The sequence below is a fragment of the Ictalurus furcatus genome, chromosome 11 (assembly GCF_023375685.1).
Source record: "Ictalurus furcatus strain D&B chromosome 11, Billie_1.0, whole genome shotgun sequence".
NCBI lineage: Eukaryota > Metazoa > Chordata > Actinopteri > Siluriformes > Ictaluridae > Ictalurus > Ictalurus furcatus.
In genome coordinates this window covers 259,435-282,825 of record NC_071265.1, presented here as the reverse complement: position 1 = coordinate 282,825, position 23,391 = coordinate 259,435, and the positions used below count along the sequence as shown (strand labels likewise).

General features: G+C 39.5%; 1 protein-coding gene across 1 annotated transcript; it reads right to left on the bottom strand.

The window, feature by feature from the left end:
* Positions 1-23,314, bottom strand: itgb7 (integrin, beta 7). The gene is made up of 16 exons (XM_053636381.1): positions 22,667-23,314; positions 19,059-19,143; positions 18,861-18,940; positions 16,688-16,883; positions 16,265-16,435; positions 13,948-14,189; positions 13,048-13,203; positions 12,132-12,227; positions 11,935-12,024; positions 9,741-9,878; positions 8,858-9,048; positions 8,481-8,695; positions 4,657-4,867; positions 4,284-4,456; positions 2,949-3,109; positions 1-775 (listed from the first exon to the last, which is right to left on the bottom strand). Exons 1-16 carry the CDS (start codon positions 22,667-22,669, stop codon positions 707-709), a joined length of 2,277 nt encoding a protein of 758 aa, XP_053492356.1. The 5' UTR covers positions 22,670-23,314; the 3' UTR covers positions 1-706.
* Between the last annotated feature and the right edge of the window lie 77 nt (positions 23,315-23,391).

Genomic DNA, 23,391 nt, shown 5'->3' with positions numbered 1-23,391 from the left:
TCAATAATAAATACAATAACTTTAATAGTGATGGGTTGTATATTCCATAACAAAAAAAAACGAGGTCCCAAGTTCCATCTCACAGAACCCTGAGAAGGACCACTGGACTGCACATCAACATCACAGTGTGGTTTTATGCTCAAGTTCAATCAATATCAGAAGAAGAAGAAGAAGAAGAAGAAGAAAATGAAGAGGAAGAAAATGAAGAAGAGGAAGACTTGCATTAAAATATCATTTTAGTCTAAGAAGAAAATTATACAAGAATAGAGAATTATAAAAAGAACTATACTTCAATTTCCATCAAATATCACAGAAGAAAACTTTCTATAAAATCATATATACACAGAAAATAAAGTTAAATCTAGAACAGAAAAGCGTTCTTCATTTAGGTTTAAACGTTCTGTGTAGAACCCTAAATCAGAGAGTCTTCATTTTAATGACCCAAACAAGCACTGAGGAACCTTAAGAGTGTCGGCTGGCAGTTTAAAAATATCTCTCTAGATATCAGTAGGGTGTTTACATTATTTAAATTACATAAAAGAACATGTAACACAAGTCAATTATATTACACCTTACGTCTTTAAATATTTACAACTGACACTTTCTTCAATATATAAATTTATACGCTCAGCAGAATGTAAAGAACATACTCTACACACACACAGAGTTTGTTTACACGGATGTTCTCCGGTTCTGAAGTTGGTGTTTAGTTGTCCTGAATGTGCAGAGGGTTTAACACTGTAGTAGTGGCTCCCTTGTACAGAGGATTGTGTCCCTGCAACACCATAAATATTAGCAGGTTAAATACTGAACAAAATAGTAACAAATAATCTTCTATAAAGTCCCTGAATCAGTGTTGGCTTTCCCTGTTTTAAATGAAAACTGTCTTGTGAACCATATTTGAACTGAAAGATTAAAAACAGCTCATCTCTGTTCTTCCACTAGGGGGCACAATAGAGTAATAAAGTCAGTTACCAAAAACACAGTTACTAACAAACATGCTAATGATGTAATTCAGTGCTAGCAAGTTGTTGTTTTTTTAAAAATTATTATTCTCTTACTCTTTCCGAAAGAAAGGATTTTCACCCCAATGGTAATGAAAATTTATGTTTATGCAATCACTACTTTAATGTTTTTATTTTAAACCCATAATTGTTTATCGCACTTAAGTATTATGGGATATTTTGTGTAGATTCATGAGATAATATTCTGAGTAAGTCAGTTCATTCTCTAATATATATATGGAATTTTGAAGCATATTTTTGTGGTTTGTTTGTATTTTGTATTGAAGTGCATGTGCATGTGTTGTGTAGGTGACATATGTTAAATCTGTTTGTGTGTTCAGAATATACCTTTCAGATAAATACCGATAAATAAACAGAATTGTTTGGTCTGGCATCTAGACAGTGAACTGGTTGTAAGGTGACCTGTTACATAAAATGAGTTTGCCACTCCTTCAGTAAAATGAATGAATAAAATTATTAAATGTTTCATAATAAATCTTTAAGCACATTATTCAGTGACTCCAGTGAGAGTAATAGTGAACAGCAGAGATCAATGGTGGGCAGGTCAGTAGTCCGAGGCACACCGGCCGAGCAGAATACATGTCCAGGAGGTTCGGGTTGTTTAACTCAGTGGTTTTCAAAGTGGAGGCCGCCAAGGGGTGCCCGGGGGGGCCTCAACAATTTGGTGTGCCCATCCTTCCCAATAGTATGTTTTCTCTTTCTCACTCTCAGACAACCACAAACACACACACAATCAATTCCTAATGTAATGTAAAGATGTAAGATGTAATTATTAATTAAAAAAGGGGGATATATTCAGAAGTCTGTATTTTTAATGTCTTTTAAAGACATCTTGCAAAAGGGGGGCCTCGGTCAAATGTTAATGGCATTTGGGGGGCCTTGCACTGGAAAAGTTTGGGAACCACTGGTTTAACTCGTCGTGATAAGTGTGTTCAACAACCAAAAACTGTTCTTTGACTTTCATAAAACACTTAACACGCTTCATAGGGGTGTGACGCTCCTCCATGCCATGACTACAGACTAGAGAGAGTGCTCTTCAGCCTCGTCGTTTTAGTTTCTGAGCCAAAACACGGCAGTGGGTAGCATGCTTTTCTAAATTCTCAACTACAGTGGTGCTTGAACGTTTGTGAACCCTTTAGAATTTTCTAAATTTCTACAAAAATATGACAGATTTTCACACAAGTCCTAAAAGTAGACAAAAAGAACCCAATTAAACAAATAAATATTATAAACAAAAATATATATTATACTTGGTCATTTATTTATTGTCTATGTTTAGGACTCGTGTGAAAATCTGATGATGTTTTAGATCATATTTATGCAGATATATAGAAAATTCTAAAGGGTTCACAAACTTTCGAGCACCGCTGTAATACAAGTGTATTCAAACAAAACCAAAAAAGATTCAATCATTCACAAGGTGTAAATGTGGAGTTCATGAAAATCCAGTTAGCTGGTAAAAAGGTTTGTGTCCTCTGTTTTGCTCTGGAGTTTAAATATCCGTATAAAGAGAGACATTAACGAGAATCTCGACTGATCGGATTCGAATTGAATAACTGACGATGAGTTTCTGCGATTTTATACACGGATCATGCTGTTAATGTTAAATTGTTTATTTATTTCAGTTACACAACAACTTTATGAATATTTTGCAAATGTTCAAACATAAATCCAAAAATATAAGACTAGAAAAGGGGGAGGAGTTGATGTGTGTCTGAGGAAGCTGATGTTCTGCAGTGGCTGAGCTGCTTCACTGTTTCTCAACATAAACCCATGAAGAACATCAGACAAACTCTCATAAATGTGGCAGGAGTTTTTTGTTTGGATTGGCCACTAAAACATTTACACACAGCTTTACTAAAAGAGTAATAAATGAGGTGATGTGTGTGTGTGTGTGTGTGTGTGTGTGTGTTAGAGACATACCTCATCCCACTTGGTGTTCTCCTGAGCTTTGATGAAGTTGTTGTATTCTCTGCGGTCATAAAGCTCCAGCAGGATTTTGTAGATGAGGATGATGAGGATGCCGATGAAGATGATGCCTGAAACGCTGGCGCTGATGATCACTTTGGTTTTATCAACAGTACCTACAGAAGACCAGAGGTGGAGTTTCTGATTAAAAACGGAATTGTAACACTCCAAAACCCGATCATACTGAGAGGAAATCACGCTTAGCTAGTGAAGTTTTACACATCTTTACGCATGCTGTTTTTACTGGTCTTACTGGTCTTACTGGTTGTTTGCCAGGATTCAGCCACAGTAACATCTCAGGTGGTTTTACAAATCAACACATAAAATTTCATCCAAACTCCTGACCGTATAGAAGCAGAATAAAAGTCCAGGACGGAGGAATTTAAACACGACGCTGTAGAGTTTGACAGAAAATCAAATGGGTGCTCATGGGTTTTTTTTTTCAAGATCCTCACAGAAATAATAATGCTATAATGCTAGCCTGGTGAATATTTGGAATGATTTTAAATATTGAGAAACCATGTTCCTGCACAGTCCTGTAGGTTCATTCTGTAGAACATCAAGAAAATCAGACTCTACCTCACTAATCAGGCCACACAGATACTAGCCGAGGCTCTTGTTATATCAGAACTGAACTACTGCAACTCACTAATCTCGGGCCTCTCGGGCCCAGCAGCTCTATCAAACCCCTTCAGATGATTCATAATGCAGCAGCACGCCTCGTCTTCACCCGGCCCAAGAGAACCAATGTCACACCTCTCTTCATCTCCCTCCACTGGCTTCCTGTATCCACCCGCATCAAATTCAAGGCCTTGATGTTCACCTACAAGACCTTGTCTGGAACAGCACCCCCTACCTCAACTCTCTCCTGAAGGCTTACATTCCCTCACGCAACTTGTGATCGATTAGCGACCGACGCTTAGTAGTGCCTACTCAGCGTGGCTCAAGGTCCCTTTCCAGAACCTTCAAACTAACTGTTCCTCAGTGGTGGAATGAACTTCCAACCTCAATCCGGACCGCAGAATCTCTCACCGTCTTCAAAAAACAGCTAAAGGCCCGCCTCTTCCGTGAACAGCTAACCAACCCCTAACTTATCCCCACTCCAAAAAACACATTCTGCACATACTCTGGCTCATACACATCAACTCTGCTTCTCTAGAACTCAGTTAAAAATCTTGTATAGTAGCACTATTGCATTGTTCTCTGCTTGATATATTGCTTTGTTCAGTTTGCAAGTGTGTGTGTGTGTGTGTGTGTGTGTGTGTATGTTGTGGTGGAATCAGTTCTTACGTGGTAAATCAGCATACGTGATCCGCACATTGCCTTGATCATCCAGACTCACATCGTAGCTGATAGTTTCGTGTACACACTGCAGCGTGTGATAGCCTTTCATCCGGATCCGCTGAACAGACGTACACTCCCTCGAGCAGTTGATCTGCGAGTGTGTACAGGCCATACAGGGTCTGTACACACACACACACACACACACACACACAGTTTTAGCAGGACATCTTTACTAAGTTCATTAATATTCATATCTCGTGGAGTGTATAATGAGGGTAAAGGTGAGACGTTAAACTGTGTGTGATGTAATGATGTAAATGATTGGTTTTATTGTTTAACATTAAAAGGGAGTTTAAATAAAAGAATGAAAGACACTTACTGATATTTCTGGCATGGATTAGTGATCTGAGAGCAGTTGAGTCCCACGAAGTCGGCGTTACACTCGCAGCGGTTACACTTACATTCGCCCTGACCGCTACAGAACTTCTTGTTTTTCTGAAAACACATGCTCGTGTCTTTGGAACACTCACACGCCGAGCCAGTGTAGTTATCATCACACTCACACTTACCACAGTTACATGTGCCTTTCTCTGTAACACACACATGCAGAAAGGAGATCTGTGTTAGACATCATTCACTTACTCATTCATTCACTCATTCATTCATTCATTCACTCATTCATTCATTCACTCATTCATTCACCCATTCATTCATTCACTCACCCATTCATTCACTCATTCACTCACTCATTCACCCATTCATTCACTCACTCATTCATTCACCCATTCATTCACTCATTCATTCATTCACTCATTCATTCACTCATTCATTCATTCACTCATTCATTCATTCACTCACCCATTCATTCACTCATTCACTCACTCATTCACCCATTCATTCACTCACTCGCTCATTCATTCATCCATTCATTCATCCACTCATTCACCCACTCATTCATTCACTCATTCACCCACTCATTCACCCACTCATTCATTCACTCATTCATTCACTCGCTCATTCATTCATTCACTCGCTCATTCATTCATTCACTCATTCACCCACTCATTCACTCGCTCACCCACTCATTCACCCGCTCATTCACCCACTCATTCATTCACTCATTCATTCACTCGCTCATCACCCACTCATTCACCCACTCATTCACCCACTCATTCATTCATTCACTCATTCACCCACTCATTCACTCGCTCACCCACTCATTCACCCGCTCATTCACCCACTCATTCATTCACTCATTCATTCACTCGCTCATCACCCACTCATTCACCCACTCATTCACCCACTCATTCATTCATTCACTCATTCACTCACTCATTCACTCGCTCATTCATTCACCCACTCATTCACTCGCTCATTCATTCATTCACTCATTCACCTATTCATTCACTCATTCACCCACTCATTCATTCACTCGCTCATTCATTCATCCACTCATTCATTCACTCATTCACCCACTCATTCATTCACTCATTCATTCATTCATTCACTCATTCACCCACTCATTCACCCATTCATTCACTCATTCATTCACTCACTCATTCATTCATTCACTCATTCATTCATTCACTCATTCACCCACTCATTCACTCATTCATTCACTCATTCATTCACTCACTCATTCATTCATTCACTCATTCACCCACTCATTCACCCACTCATTCACTCACTCATTCATTCACTCATTCATTCACCCATTCATTCATTCACCATTCATTCATTCACCCATTCATTCATTCACCATTCATTCATTCACCCATTCATTCACTACTCACTCATTCACCCATTCATTCATTCACTCATTCATTCACCCATTCATTCATTCACCCATTCATTCATTCACCCATTCATTCACTACTCACTCACTCACTCATTCATTCATTCACTCATTCACCCACTCATTCACTCACTCATTCACTCACTCATTCACCCATTCATTCATTCACTCACTCATTCACCCATTCATTCATTCACCCATTCATTCACTACTCACTCACTCATTCACCCATTCATTCATTCACTCATTCATTCACCCATTCATTCATTCACTCATTCATTCACCCATTCATTCATTCACCCATTCATTCATTCACCCATTCATTCACTACTCACTCATTCACCCATTCATTCATTCACTCATTCATTCACCCATTCATTCATTCACCCATTCATTCATTCACCCATTCATTCACTCGCTCATTCATTCACTCGTTTGTTCACCCATTCATTCATTAACTAATTCATTCACTCATTAATTCATTCACTCATTCATTAATTCATTCACTCATTAACTCACTCATTCACCCATTCATTCACCCATTCACTCACTCATTTATTCACTAAGTGTTTTATTCAGAGTTCAGTACACACTGAAGGTTTAATCCTGAAATTACACACATCAGTACTCAGACATTAACTACAGACTTCAGCACTATTCAAAAGTCAAATGAGAGTTACACATATGGGGGCAGAGTTTGTCTAAAACAGAGGCGTGTCTTAGTTACGCTCGATTCTGATCTTTAACTTAAGCGCATGTTTCCTGCGTGATATCGGCTCGAGTGAGGAGCAGAGTTAAGTCCAGCGCCACCATCTGACAGTCTGATGTAACCACAATATGTCATGCTGAAATTTGTGCCTTGGCTGTAAATCCACTCACACAGACACACACACACACACACACACACACACACACACACACACAAACACTACGGAATATCATTCAAGGACAATATTAAATACATAAATATGACACTATTCATTAATTATTCTGTCACAAAGAGGTTTTTTGCACTTTTCAGATACAAGGCTTTTCTGGAGGAGGGAATGTTTTCTGGATAAAATGATGAAGTTAAAAATAGTGACTTAAAAGTGTGAAAAAACCTCACACACATATTACAACTTCATGATCTCAATTTAGAAACTTGTGGCTTCATTAATTTGCACTTGAGTAACTGCTAGAGCACCATATATACAATTTATGTAAAATAACTGTGCGCTGGATCAAGTGCTATTCTCTGTGCTGCTGAATAATGAGTGTGGAAGCCATTTCGTTCAATTAAACCCGTGATTAATGTGAGAATTTCAGCGAGCTCTATGCGTGCAGTAATATATCTGTGATATACGAGACTCCTGTTAGATTTATTTCAACACTCACAATCTTCTCACTCACGTCATCATATTAGCCTTTTTATTGTTCAGTTTTAAACTTATTCAAGTATGTTACATCTTATTATATTTGACAGCAAACCCTAGCTTCTTCAGTTTATATTTTTCAGGTTTAAAAGTGAGTGTTTCTGTTTAAAGGCGGTGGTCTAGACGCAAGTGTAAAACTCTGCATTGGACACTTCTACTCGTGAAGGACCTTTCACCTTGGAGGTGTGAACACACGCAGGTGACTTTAATAATCTGAATGTGGAGCTCAGAAAATCCACTTAAGCAGCTGCGTAACCCGTAACACCGTAACTCTGAACACCAGGATGTTTCGCCATGTAAGTACTGGCAAAGTCCCTGAATGTTATGATGTAACGTTCACACTATTATAGGGGACGATATGATTTAAACTGGGGACGATTTTACCAAAATGGCCCATCAATCTCAATGGGAGGTCACTGGTCACCGTGGTAACACCATGTGTTGTTCTGCATTCATGGGAAATTATGGGGGCTGTAAATTAAAATTTACAGAAGACACATAAAACCCAGGACGTCTTCGTTACATTCTCTCTTTCTTTCCCATAAACCTCTTGGAAACTCGTATGAGGAAGAGCTTCCATAAAGTCATTTGACATTTTGACATTTATGGCGTTTGGCAGACGCCCTTATCCAGAGTGACTTACATTTATACAACTGAGCAGTTGAGGGTTAAGGGCCTTGCCCAAGGGCCCAACAGTGGTAGCTTGTCAGTGCTGAGGCTTGAACTCCTGACCTTCTGATCAGTAACCCAGAGCGTTTAACCACTGAGACGCCACTGCCCCATAATTTCTCATTAAAACCTGAATGTATTAATTGATATCATATCACATTATTTCACATCATATACATAAAGTACTTTCAACTGGAGTGTGAAGTAATAATACTTCACTTATCAGATTCAGCGTGTGTGTGTGTGTGTGTGTGTGTGTGTGTGTGTGTTGATGTGAATAGCCAGTGGAAATGTTCCTGCTGGATTTGTGATTTTCTGGCTCACCATTGCAAATCTTGTTGTTGACGCGTTCACAGCTGGTACTGTCACACTCGCAGTAATCCCCTCTGAAATGTCTGCTGCACACACACCGACCACACTCACACACACCGTGACTGCTGCACTCCTGAGAGCTGTTGTCACGGCGACAGGACATGCGCATGGCACTGTCACTCGTACTCTTACAATTACAATGCTGACCTAAGTAACCTTTATTACACCTGAAACACACACACACACACACACATTAATGGTGAAGGAACCAGTAATGAATAAATGTGATGAATAAATAAATCGATGATGACAGGTCTAATGAGTGTAGTGAGTGTATTTCCTGTGTCTGCAGACAGAGGGCGATGTGGGCTGAGGGATGAATAAACTACCTGCAGACTCCACAGCTGAGTGTTCCGTTGCCTGTACAGTGTGTGTGGTTCTTCTCCTCAGGACCACACTGACAGTCACATAGCGTTTCCACGGTAATCTTCAGAAACTCATTAATGCCCTTCATTTGGATCTCAAATGTCTTAGATTCAGCCAGACATTCAGAGGCGGTCAGACGCACAGTGAAGAAAACCTGCAACCATCACGACACTCACATCATCTTCATCACAAACTATTAATCATAATTAACTTTAAACATGCAGCATGTTTCATACATTACAATGCAGCTCAAACTGCTTTACGAAGAAAACATGTTGCCTGTGGTGTGTGTTCTATGCCATGTGTGTGCAGGAGTGAGATTACAGTAATTAAGAAGAGAGATGAGATTAGAGTAATTAAGGAGTGAGATTAGAGTAATTAAGGAGTGAGATGAGATTAGAGTAATTAAGGAGTGAGATGAGATTAGAGTAATTAAGGAGTGAGATTAGAGTAATTAAGGAGTGAGATGAGATTAGAGTAATTAAGGAGTGAGATTAGAGTAATTAAGGAGTGAGATGAGATTAGAGTAATTAAGGAGTGAGATTAGAGTAATTAAGGAGTGAGATTAGAGTAATTAAGGAGTGAGATGAGATTAGAGTAATTAAGGAGTGAGATTAGAGTAATTAAGGAGTGAGATTAGAGTAATTAAGGAGTGAGATGAGATTAGAGTAATTGAGGAGTGAGATTAGAGTAATTAAGGAGTGAGATTAGAGTAATTAAGGAGTGAGATTAGAGTAATTAAGGAGTGAGATGAGATTAGAGTAATTGAGGAGTGAGATTAGAGTAATTAAGGAGTGAGATGAGATTAGAGTAATTAAGGAGTGAGATTAGAGTAATTAAGGTGACCTTCTCGTCTCGGATGCCAGTACACTCTCCTCGGTGCTGCCACGTTCTGCTTGCCTGAGCACTGCAGTTAGACTTGTAGGCCACATGGAGCCCCGGCAGAGTCATGTTGTGCTCCAACAGCAGGGTGGAGGACAAGTTCTACACACGCGCACACACACGCATACGCACACACACGCACACACACACACACACACACACACACACACACACACGCATACGCACACACACGCACACACACACACACACACACACACACGCACACACACATGCACACACACATGCACACACACACGCGCACACGTGCACACACACATGCACACAAACAGACACACAGACACACACGCGCACACAAACAGACACACAGACAGACACGCGCACACACACGCACATACACAGACAGACACGCGCACACACACGCACATACACAAACACACAGACACACAAACACACAGACACACACACAAGCACACAGACACACACACAAGCACACAAACAGACACACACGCGCACACACGCACACACACAAACACACAGACACACGCACAAACACACAGACACACACGCACACACAAACACACACGCACGCACACAAACACACAGACACACACGCACACAAACACACAGACACACACGCACGCACACACATACACACACAAAATGTATTCATTTAGCAGACGCTTTTATCCCGTGCGACTTACAAATGAGGAAATACAAGCAAAGCGATATATCAAGCAGAGAACAATACAAGTAGTGCTACTGTACAAGATCTTTTAATTGCGTTCTAGAAGAAGCAAAGTGCACAGAGTAGAGGTGTTAATGCAATTTTTATTTTATTTATTTATTTATTTATTTATGGGTTGGTTAGGTGTTCACAGAAGAGGCGGGTCTTTAGCTGTTTTTTGAAGATGGTGAGAGATTCTGCGGTCCGGATTGAGGTTGTTGGAAGTTCACTCCACCACTGAGGGTCAGTTAGTTTGAATGCACTTGAAATTATTCAGAAATTATAGTTTGAATGTTCTTGAAATCCTGAATTATTATTCAGATGCTTAAATAAAAAAAATTTTTTGTAACATTTTTAGCATTTTAACATTTGTGTGTGTTTGTTAAATTTCAGTTAATCTTCTAGAAAGAAATCATCATGTCATGTGGATTTCACTCAGATGGAGGTTATAAGGGGGGGGGGTGCATGACACAACATGCGTGTGACACAATGTTTTTGATGATAAACACGTCTGCAGTTCAGCTATTTCACAATGACCGTTTTCATGGTTTATCATCTTCACACATCACAAACTAACACACAGGAACACAAGCTCAGAACACAGAGCTCAAACTAACACACACTCAGACACATCGATTTATAACAAGGAAATAAAGTTCTGTATGAGAACCGAGAGAAGAGAGAGATGTGGTGAAGTGAGAGCTAAATAAAGCATAACGCAGGGGCTTATGGTCTGCTCTTATATAGCACTTTTTAACCTTAGCGGTTTTACAAAGCGCTTTACGCTGTGTCTCATTTACACATTCATACACACACACACCCACCAGTGGTAGCAGAGCTGCTATACAAGGCGCTAACTTGCCATCGGGAGCGACTTGGGGTTCAGTGTCTTGCCCAAGGACACTTCGTCATGTGGAGTCACGTGGAGTCATGTGGAGTCATGTGGGCCGGGAATCGAACCTCCAACCCTATGATTAGTGGACAACCCGCTCTACCACCTGAGCTTACCGACAGTCGAGTGCATGACTTTACACATCCCTGGTTTCTGACTGAAACAATGACATGTCTGTCTCTACTTCACAGTTTATCTTCACATTACACTCCCATACCGATTTAATCATCTTTTAATACTGGATTCTCTGCATCTCTAATAAATATATTTAACTGAAATTAGCTATACATAGTCTTCTCTGAAAGTACTCCAACAGCATGGGCAGCGCTGTTGTTTTTGCTACACACTGAACACATCTGGGTTTGAGATCAGAAGATGAGAACGAGGCAATAGATCAGATGTTGATTGGCTCGTCTGCTGTTGGTAACTTCACGACTGACAGACTGAGTGTAAAGGAATGATGAATGATGAGTGAAATCTCCCTGAACAAAGCAACAGCTATACAAAGTGTGTAGAAGAACATAAACACAACAGCACTGTACTGTAGACACGATGCACAATACAACACACTCCGTACTCACCCCATAAGCCTCTGAGATCAGCTGGACCACGTTACTAGAGTCATCCTTCAGCACACCAACCACCGACTGCGGAATTAACGCACTCAGCGCCTACATGTGTGTGTGTTGGGGGGGGTATGTGTCAAAAGACAAAATAAATATTTCACTACTGAAAACAGTACATCAAACATTCTGTGGGTTCATGGAGCAGATCGGACCTGATAGGCTGGAAAGCTGTTTTCTGTCACTGCAAATATCAGCTGAATGTTATTCGCTTGCAGAACCTGGGAGAGATGTCCTACTGACGGATAATCCTGAAACACACCCAGTACAACACACAGTGGAACAGGACCTTTAAACACAGACAAATGCACAAGCGCATATGAATTTTACCAAAAACCCTCACTATAATATCTTGTGTGTTTAAATAAATTCTCAGTTCGATGTAGATTAGGCATGACATGGTGGTGAAGAGACAAATTCAAACAAGTGGCTCGAAAGATTCTTATGACCAGTCCTATGGTGTGTGTGGGCCAACGTTTCTTCAGTTCCCCTCTTACAATTTTACTTCCTACCAGCAATTAATTCCCATCCGCTGTTCAACACAAAAATGGAAGTAAAACTTCTAACTGTGGTTTCATTCCATTCAATTCCAGTTTTATTTGTATCGAGCGTTAAAGAATGGACATTGTCACAAAGCAGCTTTACAGAAAATCTTCATCGTCATCTTCATCTTCTCCTGTCATATATGACCTTCTCATTAAATTTGTAAAGAGGCATGACAAAAAATAAAGCTTGAAAGGAAGTATCAGAGATTGTTGCTGCCTCTGGTGTGTGTATGTCACTAATACAGTTAGCTCACTTTGCTAATCTAACCTGAGAATGAAGCAGCATGAACCTGAGAGCGTAACACAACCACACAAATGTATTTTAAACTGATTAGTGCATTACTGAATTGATTTAAAGACCTCCACTGACTGGGAACCCTCAGTAAGATCTAAACCAGGAACTATTTTCGTTGTGAGGTGGTTCCTGGTTCCCATGGGGACGGTGTTCTCTCTGTGGTCAGGCTGTAGTTTCACTGGCTGTATGAACCGAAATAAATATAGCGGTTTATGCAGATTTGGTACTCACAAACAGTGTGCCATCATAAGAACCGTCAGACTGAAGATGACACATTCCATCATGTGGCGTAAATATTCCAGCAAGTCGACCGTCTCCTGCCATGTGAAAGGTGTCATCAGAAGTGTAGACCAGAATCCGAGTCACATTCCCCCAGCCGATGGTTTTCTACGTGTACAAGGAAGGAAAACTTTCTGTCTGAGTGTGAAGCTGGGTTTGAAATCCACGGATATTACTGTGTTTACTGAAGATCCCAGCACGTTGGGGATAACCGTGTTGCTCAGTTTGCTCTGTTCCTGCTCTGTTGTTGTTAATCTGCTATACAATATTATAATATTGTTCATGGAAAATAAGTTTAAATTTGATTTCTACCCAAAAGATTCCATTATCATTTTTTTTCATGAAGTTGTAGTATATGATTTTAACCCTGATTTGCAGCCGAGTTGAATCTAAGCTGCTTGGTCCTGTACATTTTCGACAGTCGACTCTAATTCTGTGTCTAATAAATGTCCATGTATATTGGGAAAAGGTAAATACAAGAAGTACCATAAATAAATAAAAAACTGGGGTAATAGTGGAGCTTCTTAATTGAGTACTTTAAAAAGCTTTACTAAATATACTACTTTACTTTACTGCTTTACTAATATTAAAATTAGCCAGGACGCAATCACTGAAGTCTTTTCCAGTTCCATATTACTAGTGTGACATTATTGTGACATTATTTTCGTGTGTGTGTTTGTGTGTGTTTGTGTGTGTGTGTGTGTGTGCGTGTGTGTTTTAATTGTAAGTCGCCTAGCAACAGGAAGACACATTCTTGCACCATATTTTAATCATCATTTATTTTCCACTAGATGTTTGTTAGATGTCTAGTAGATGTTTGTTAGATGTTTCCTGTCACCGCCTGTTCCTCACCTGGCACACGGCAGCCTGCATGATGGCATCTAAACCAGCTTCAGGTGAGTCCAGGTTACCAGAGATCTTCTGCTTACTAACTTCTTTTTTAAATTCACTGGCATCATTGGTCAGTGACAGAACGTTGTGAAAGGTGAAGGCGGGCTGGCAGGTGTCTGTGCGGGTGGGACAGGGGTTCTGTCTCCTGGCCTTGGACTGGCTAACATATGGTAGTTTCTCCTTGTCAACAAACGAGCCAAAACCTAAACAAACACAGGGCAGAGAAGACAAGTGGTAAGTAGACATCAAATGATAAACCGGCATCTAGAGTTACTCCGAGAACCATAACTGTAGTTTTAGGTTTTACAGAAAATACTATTTCTGTTTGATCAATACATCGGAATGCCACCGCTACCATGATCAGCGTCTCCCCAGACCATCAGAGCAAACCCTCTCTCACTTCTGAAGCTATTGTTCTGTTGTCTGCTCCATTTCCTGTTGTGATCCTGCACACCTGTTGTGAATTTCCTCATTATCTCACCCAATTTAAGTTCTGTATTTTCCCTCTTTTTTTTTGGAGCATTATGCTTAGTCTGTGTCAAGTCTAGTTTAAAATTTTCCATGCTTAGCATTAGCCTATCCTTTGTTGTTCCAGATATTGGTTCTTTTTTTCTGTGTTTTTTTGTTTCTCTGCATCCGTCTCCCTGAACTCTGCGCAGTACAGAATACTCCCACCAAATATGGATGCAGTAGAACAGGCAGTGCTATGGCAGGAGTGGGTCCTTATCCTCAAGCAACACCAACACTGACTTAGGGAAGAGCTCAATAAGTGGAATAACACCTTAGCTAAGTGGGATAGGTGGGAAGAGGAGAGGGCACGAGCCCAGGGGAGGGATCTTGCTGTTGCCATCCCAACCTGCCCTGCTGAGGACATCGCCCCCCATCCTACCCTGCTGAGGACATCGCCCCCATCCTGCCCTGCTGAGGACATCACCCCCCATCCTGCCCTGCTGAGGACATTGCTCTGTCCCCTTGCTCCACTGAAGAGGTCACTCTGTCTTCTTGCTCAGCTGAGGATGTCGCTCTGCCCCCTTGTTCCACTGGGGACATTGCCTCACTTCCCTGCTCAGAGGATCACTTCACCCTCCCCAACTGAAAACGTTGCTCCACCTCCCTGCTCACCTGTGGATGTTCCTCCACCTCCCTGTTTGGCTGTGGACGTCGCTCCATATTTTACCTCACTAATGCTCTTGTAGCTGAATGAACACAAATCCCCACAGCCATGTCCCAAAATCTAGTGGAAAGCCTTCCCAGAAGAGTGGAGCTTATTATAACAGCAAAAGGGAGAATAAATATGGAATGGGATGTTCAACAGGCACATATGGGTGTGATGGTCAGGGGTGCACATACTTTTGGCTGTATATTCCAGTCCAGTATGTCAGTCCATTAAACCATTATGATTGTAGTTAATCCTAACAATGTGTTCACACTAGCAGGTGATGAGTCCTTCATGTTGCTTGAAGGACAATATATCCAGCATTAGTTGATTAGCAAAGCAAGCTAACTGTACTAGCTGCTTCCATCTCAGCTACATCCCTTCATGCATTACTTTCTCTTCGTTACACGTTTAATGAGACTTCATACCGTATACGGCAGGATGAAAACATTAACCACAGTTTTTTCTTTCATTTTTGTGTAAAACAGTAAATAGGAACTAAAGTGGACACACGTGACACGTGACAGGTTTGGATCGAGGAATCTTTCGTGACAATCACTTTGTATTTGTTGCATCTTTCTTATTATATTATAATCATGTCTATGGAATTATGTTGTTTTTGTCTCCAAAACAATGGGCCTCATTTCTCAACTGGAACCAAGCGTGTTTATTCATAACTCATTTACAGGAACTTTTATAAAAGAAATGTGCTGATTGTAAAAATCTGTTAATTGGCGAAAAAAATATTCTATGTAAATTTGTGTACATTCATGTTTAAGTAGACTCACTGATGTGAACCTCAATCTATCTGCCTGGATGACTTCATAAAAACTATTGACCACTCCATTCCATCTGACCCACACCACCTACACCACACCATCCTCACCATCCACACCATCCTCATCATCCACACCATCCTCATCATCCTCACCATCCACACCATCCTCATCATCCACACCATCTACACCATCCACACCATCCTCAACATTTACACCATCCACACCATCCTCACCATCCACACCATCCACACCATCCACACCATCCTCAACATCTACACCATCCACACCAAGGAATAAATCAGAAAAGTGATTTTAGATGTAAATGTGAGACTAATGTTCTCACCGATGCGAACAGTCTTCGTGACTGTCTGCAGTTTGTTCAGAATGTCCTGCCCGAGGGTCTTAATCTTCTCCAGGTCGTCCTTCATGGAGTAGCTCAGGTCCATCAGATAGTACAGGTCTATGGGGTAACCCTCAGCCCTCTTAAATTCCACCTTAAATTCCTGTGGCACACCTTTATACAGAAGAGAGGATTTATGGAGGATTAAATATGATCACACATGCAGACTTTATGTCAGCTAACACTTAATGGAAAGAGCTTTTATGAACGTTTCTGTCAATAGTCACGACAGGTTTATGAAGGTCTTCTGAAGCCCTATGAGTCCTTAAGAAATGTGTTGTTATTGAATGTATAATTGTTTTTATAGTTAATGCACTGATATAATGATTTATATATAATACATAATGAAGACTATTTCTTCCTCACCGACTCGGAGTTGGACTTTCAGACTCTGTGGTTTAAGCTGAACCACATTTAAGGGGTCGCTGTTCAGGTCGTTGTCCTTCATGGTGATGGTGTCGGGTTTGGGATCGATCACATGTTCTCTCTTGCACTTCCTCATCTTCAGGGACTCAGCAGAGTCGCATCTACGTTCGTCCGACTCTCCAGAATTCAGGAAATCCTGCAGTGCACAGAAATGGTTTGTTAGAAAGTCTTTAAAACACTCTTTGAGAAGTCCCAATAGTTCTCCTATTTTGTGGAGGTCTGTGGTTATATTGGTGGGTTTTGCATGCTTTTGATTTTACCTATACATAAAACCTTTAAAACTGTTTACCACATGAGTGCCTGGTATCTTTTAACTCAGCACAGCCTAGACAAATGACATCATTCATCACTACAAACAAGAGATCCTTTTTATTCCAAATACAACTTCCTATATCTCCATTCCTAAGTGGTCTATCAACACCAAACAGAAAGTTTAAACGTAGCACTAAGACATGTTCATTAGAACGACTTTTTTTTTCAACATTGTGGTAGATATTAGAAAAGGTTGTACACAGCAGCTATGCTCGTACTTGCATAGGAACAGCATTCATGAAATGTATCAGTCAGGATTTAGACCTCATCATAGCACAGAGACAGCGTTAGTTAAAGTAGTAAATGACCCTCTACTGACCTCTGATCAGGGTTGTGTCTCGCTGCTTGTGTTACTCGACCTTAGTGCAGCTTTTGATACTATAGATCAGACTATTCTCCTTGATAGACTAGAAAATGTTGTTGGCATTAAGGGAACAGTCCTCTCCTGGCTCAGGTCTTATCTGACCGATCGTTATCAGTTCGTAGATGTAAATGGTGATTTCTCCATGCGTACTGAGGTAAAATTTGGTGTTCCACAGGGTTCTGTTTTAGGCCCACTGCTTTTTACTTTATATATGCTACCTCTAGGTCAAATTATTCATAAACACGGAATTAGCTTCCACTGTTATGCTGATGATACACAGCTGTATGTTTCAGCGAAGCCAGAGGACAGACAGCAGCTTAATAAAGTTGAGGAATCTGTAAAGGACATTAGATGTTGGATGTTAACTAACTTCCGTCTACTTAATTCTGATAAAACAGAAGAACTTGTACTAGGACCACGTGTAGCTAGAAGTAATCTTTCCGATCTCACAGTAACTCTGGATGTTCTTTCTGTGTCATCATGTGCAGCAGTAAAAGACCTTGGAGTGATTATTGACTCCAGCCTATCATTTGATGCTCATGTAGATAATATTACTAGGATAGTCTTCTTTCATCTCAGAAATATTTCTAAGATAAGAAATATATTGTCACTACATGATGCAGAAATATTAGTTCATGCTTTCGTCACCTCTAGACTAGATTACTGTAATGCCTTACTGTCTGGATGTTCCAGTAGGAGCATAAACAAACTCCAGTTAGTCCAGAAAGATGCTTTGGACCTCAATTCATATGAACAATTATGCTATGATAGCTTTAGCACTACAATTACCACAAATAGTTTTGCACTTAAAAAAAAAAATCTTTAAGGTTTTTAAGTGGAACCATCCTCAGTAATCTCAGGGATGTGTAAGCTGCAGCATGTGGGGACATCCTCATCAGCAGCAGGTGACTATCAATCACTTACGAGATAAATTTCTTATTTTTCTGTGATTTTTCCATCAAAATGCAATGATGCTAAACATCATCAGATTTTTCATTATGTCACTATGTAAAATAATATATTCACCAATAATACCATGTCTATTCTGGGTGTGTCTTCTCATCCACACAACATATCGTGTTTCACTCTGAATTACATCGCGTTACACGTTACAGGAGATGTGATGTATGTCATCATCACTGTTTCCAAATCAGGATTCAGAAAAGATTTTTCCAAACAATAAAATATAGACGAGGTGTAAAAGGGCATGGTTCAAAAGTTAGGCTTCTGGGGATTTTAGGGACGTTACTGAGTTCTTATCTCAGGTACAGGCTGGAGATTTTATGGTCACATGATCTACTGATGATCAAACGTGGCCACGCCCCGTACACGGGTTTGTTAGATAAGTAAACCCTTAAACACTGTGATAGTGCTGTGTGAAATACAACTTGAGAATTATATTGTAATAAGAATCGTTGTTATAATCAGGAAATTTACCAGCTGCTTGCACCACGCACATCCTGGACTCTTCAAACACTCAGAGCATGTAGAGTGTGGCTGACACACTGGAGCTGGATCTATCACACACACACACACACACGCACACACACGATATTTAGCATAAACCGAGGAACATTTCAGCATTATGCAAATGAACAGAGATTAGAGTTAATCTGACGAAGTGAAGGTGATTACCTGCTGTACATCTCAGTGGCACTGAGTGAAGAGCGAGGGCAAAGGCTAGAACAAACCTCATGACTCTTGAAGAACTGAAGAACTCCTGAAGAACAGCATACAAAACATTTGGTTAATGTGAAGCTACAGATAACTTCACAGCTTTAGCTGTTAGACTCAACCACACTCAAACCAACCCGGACAGCCAGGAACCTTGGGGTGACTTCCACTGACTACGTTTACATGGACAGCAGTAATCTAATTATTGACCTTATCCTGAATGAGACAATACTGTGATTAAGGTGTTTACATGAGTCGCTTTCAGAATACTCCTTTCATGTTCCCGTGTTACATGTTATAGAACATAGATGGATCAACGGCACGCGTCATTACGTCACTGCGCCATGCCGTCCGACGTCCCTCCAGAATTTCACGTATCTACATACAGTTCGTCTTCGTTATGGTACCGTATAGAGTTTTGGGTGTTTTTATTTTTATTTTTTACGAAAGCTTCAAGTGCGGTTAATTATTTGTCGTGCTGTACGTGTAAATAGACGACTGCTTGAAGCCGTGGGCTGCGTCCCAAACCGCGTACTTACCTACTGTATAGTAGCTGAAATACATGCATCTCCCCTACTATATATCAGGTAAGTACACGGTTTGTGACGCAGCCTGCAGTTAAACGGTTGAGCACTGTCGTGTGTGTACGTGTCCTGTCGCACAATGCGTTGAAAACTCCCACACGGTGTTAAAAGTGTGATTAAGGTGTGTACATGACTGTAACGCACGTCGATAATGCGACTAAAACAGGAGTACTCCACACGTCTTAATTCCATTTGTGTTTACTTTGAGTATGATTAAGGTAATAAAAAATTGCTGTTTACATGCTAGTTTCTTAATCAGGTTAATATTGGATTATTGTTGTCCATGTAAACATACTGACTGACTACTTGACCTTCACAGAACACATTTCAACAACTGCATGGTCCTGTAGGTTCATTCTGTAGAACATCAAGAAAATCAGATTTTATCTCACTGATCAGGCCACACAGACACTAGTCCAGGCTCTTATCATCTCAAAACACAGGTATAAAAGTTGGCTTGACTTTATACCAGTTCTCAAAACTGGACTACTGCTACGCACTACACCCGGTCCTCCGGGAAGTACAGAACATTTTATGTTACATTTTATCTCTACACTTACAATATTATGTGGTTTAGAATATACAGTTTAATAAATTAAAATCAATCTCTCTCTCTCTCTCACACACAGATCCAGACTGTAGACTTAAGGAAGTTGCACTTCACTGTTAAATGTGGTAAACCAAATTTCTCTTCCTGTGTGACTCAAAGCTGAAAGTCTCAACGACAGACAGAACATCAGTCCAGTTCTCGTTCTCGACTGTGGGAACTTCACACGTTTAACCGAATTATAACCAAGTTTAATTATTTCTAATTCCCTTTAGGTCAGGGCTTCACAAACCTTTTGCCACTATTACTGTGGAAAAAAAAAAAGAAAAAAAAAAAAAAAAAAACTTTTAATGATTAATGGTTTTATTCATTTGTATGAATTCCAGGTGGAACTTTCGGACAATTTGGACCCATACATCAATTTAAAAGGCAACAAATTAAATTTTTTTTTTACTATTTAAATTATATATTATTATATATTAATTATATAAATTATATACTTTTTACATTTATTATTATTGAAAAAGAACAAACAACTGGTGTCTAAAAAATGATTCATATTTTTGACTGATGTGTAAATAATTATCTGTAAGTCTGATACCTTTAAAACACTCTTTCTCTACATCATCATCCTCATTATTTGTGAAGTTGATATTCATATCCCCAAATTTGGTCACACATTGATCTGAACATTAAATTAAAATATTGTATCATATCATCCTGTATCATGTGGAGGCCTGAGAATATAAACAGTATGATGAAACGATCCAAATAATAGGCACATTAGGTATATATATATATATATATATATATATATATATATATATATATATATATATATACACTGGACTTTGACAAAACATTTTAAATGTAAGGCTTTTTAATAAATTAATAGCCCATAATTATCCAATGATTTCTTAAAGAACCCTCGCTGAAACGCTTTTTTTTTCTCCTAGTGTTCAGTTATACAGTATTTATTTCTCTGTTTATTGCTGAACTTTTCCACCACAGAGACACAAACTGCGACAGAACTTCTCTGTTTGATTCAAACTGCAGTTCATTTCAAATTAATATGATTTTACTCTTCTTTTAAAGTTAGTGAGCTTTAAAAAACTCGTTATATACACACACATTAGCGTGACTGGCCCTGTTAAAACCGTGGTTAAAAGAATCAGCATCATTTCCTTGTTTCTGAAAGTGTTTATGTGAGGAAAGTTCCTGGTATTCAGAGTCACATCCAGATTATTAAAATGACTTGCGTGAAGTTCACGCCTCTGAGATTACCTCATATTTCTGCCTGTTTTATCACACTTCTCATTCACTGTTTTGACTTGTTGAATTGATCTAATAAAATAAATGTTGTGCTAATCCGATGCACTCTCCTGTAAAGGACATGTGACCATGTTGTGAAGGATAAGCTGACCAAGCACTCACAGAGAAACTTTAACTCCATATAAAATATAAAATATTCTCTCCTCCAGGTAAGCTAGTTCTCTGATTAAGACGCCCATGTCCTCATGTCCTCCGTGCGAAAATATTACCATGACAATATTATTAATTAATCAATACTGTCGTGTGTATGTATTTAATCTTGTCCTTGATTGACGCTCCATAATGTTTTGAGTGTATTTACATCCAGAAATGTGTTTAAGTTCAGGGTCAGAATTCACACCTCTGAGAGCAAAAGTACTGCAGCTTTAATGAGAAAATACATTTAATTTGAACTTCCAACCTCAATCCGAACCGCGGAATCTGTCACTATCTTCAAAAAACAGCTAAAGACCCACCTCTTCCGTGAACATGTAACTAACCCCTAAAACGCCAACCCCACGCTGCGCACTTCGATCTTTTGGAACTCAATTAAAAGATCTTGTACAGTAGCACTACTTGTATTGTTCTCTGCTTGATATATCACTTTGCTTGTATTTTTCTCATTTGTAAGTCGCTTTGGATAAAAGCATCCGCTAAATGAATAAATGTAAATAATTAACTCCATTAACATGCTGATAATATTAATAATAAAAGTTAATGCTTGATTATCTTATAACCGTGAATGATGAAAGGATTTAAGCAATGATTTGGCATTAAATCCTCTGGACAGATAACATGTTTGTTTTTTTCAATTAAGAAGAAAACATGAAAGAAATGCACGTTCCTGTGACTTGTGATAAAGTGATAAAATGATAAAGTGGTAAATGATAAATGTAGATTTTACAGAGGAAGCAGAATCTATTTCAGAATCATAATTTTACTACCATGTAAGAGATCACTGACTTCATTAACCCGGAGTAAAGCAGTGAATCAGATAAGAATGAAGATGAATATCAGATATGTGAATATACACAATATATATAAAGCTATAAATGTGATTTGTCATCATTAAGACATGATATAGAGTTAAATAAAATATAAGAGGATAAAGGATTAAACAAACTCACCATGAACTGTGACGTTCTTGTGTCCTGTATGAAGAGTTTTGTTGAATGCGTGTCGTTTCTTTGTGTCTCTGTTCCTCTTACAGTGGCGCTGTGAGTGTGAGTGTGTGTGTGTGTATGTGTGTGTGAGACAGCACCTTCACAGCAGTTCTCAGAACACAGTTTGGGAGTCACAGGAGAAAAGATCTGCCTGACTGACGTGTTTAATGAGGCGATTATTCAGCGTTATGGGGAAACTATACAGTACACACACACCATCACACTCTCTCTCTCACTCTCTCTCTCTCATAATTAAGATCATTTGAACTTGAATGTAAACTGTAAACATTCTGGTGCTCAGTGAATTTAGGTTCAGTTCAGAAAGTGTCAGTCTTTACGCTGCCAACTTCCTGCTGCTGCAGCTGTGGGGTTTTTCTGGGTCAGAAAGAACATAGTCTACAGTTAATGTCTCTAACACGAGGGACGATGACTGACTACAGTGTACAGATCAAATAAAGGTTTAACTCATTAATTACACAGCAAACGCAGGATTATTCAATCAGCAGCACTAACTTCAATCAGCTGCTCATTTCACTTGTCTAAAAATCAGACTTTTACCTTTAAACAGAAGTGAAATGTAGCAGATTAGAATAGAACACTTTAATCGTGTACACACACACACACAGAATAATCACTTCTCACTCTCATTCTGCATGTTATCTGATAGAAGTTGTCGTGTTTGATTAACC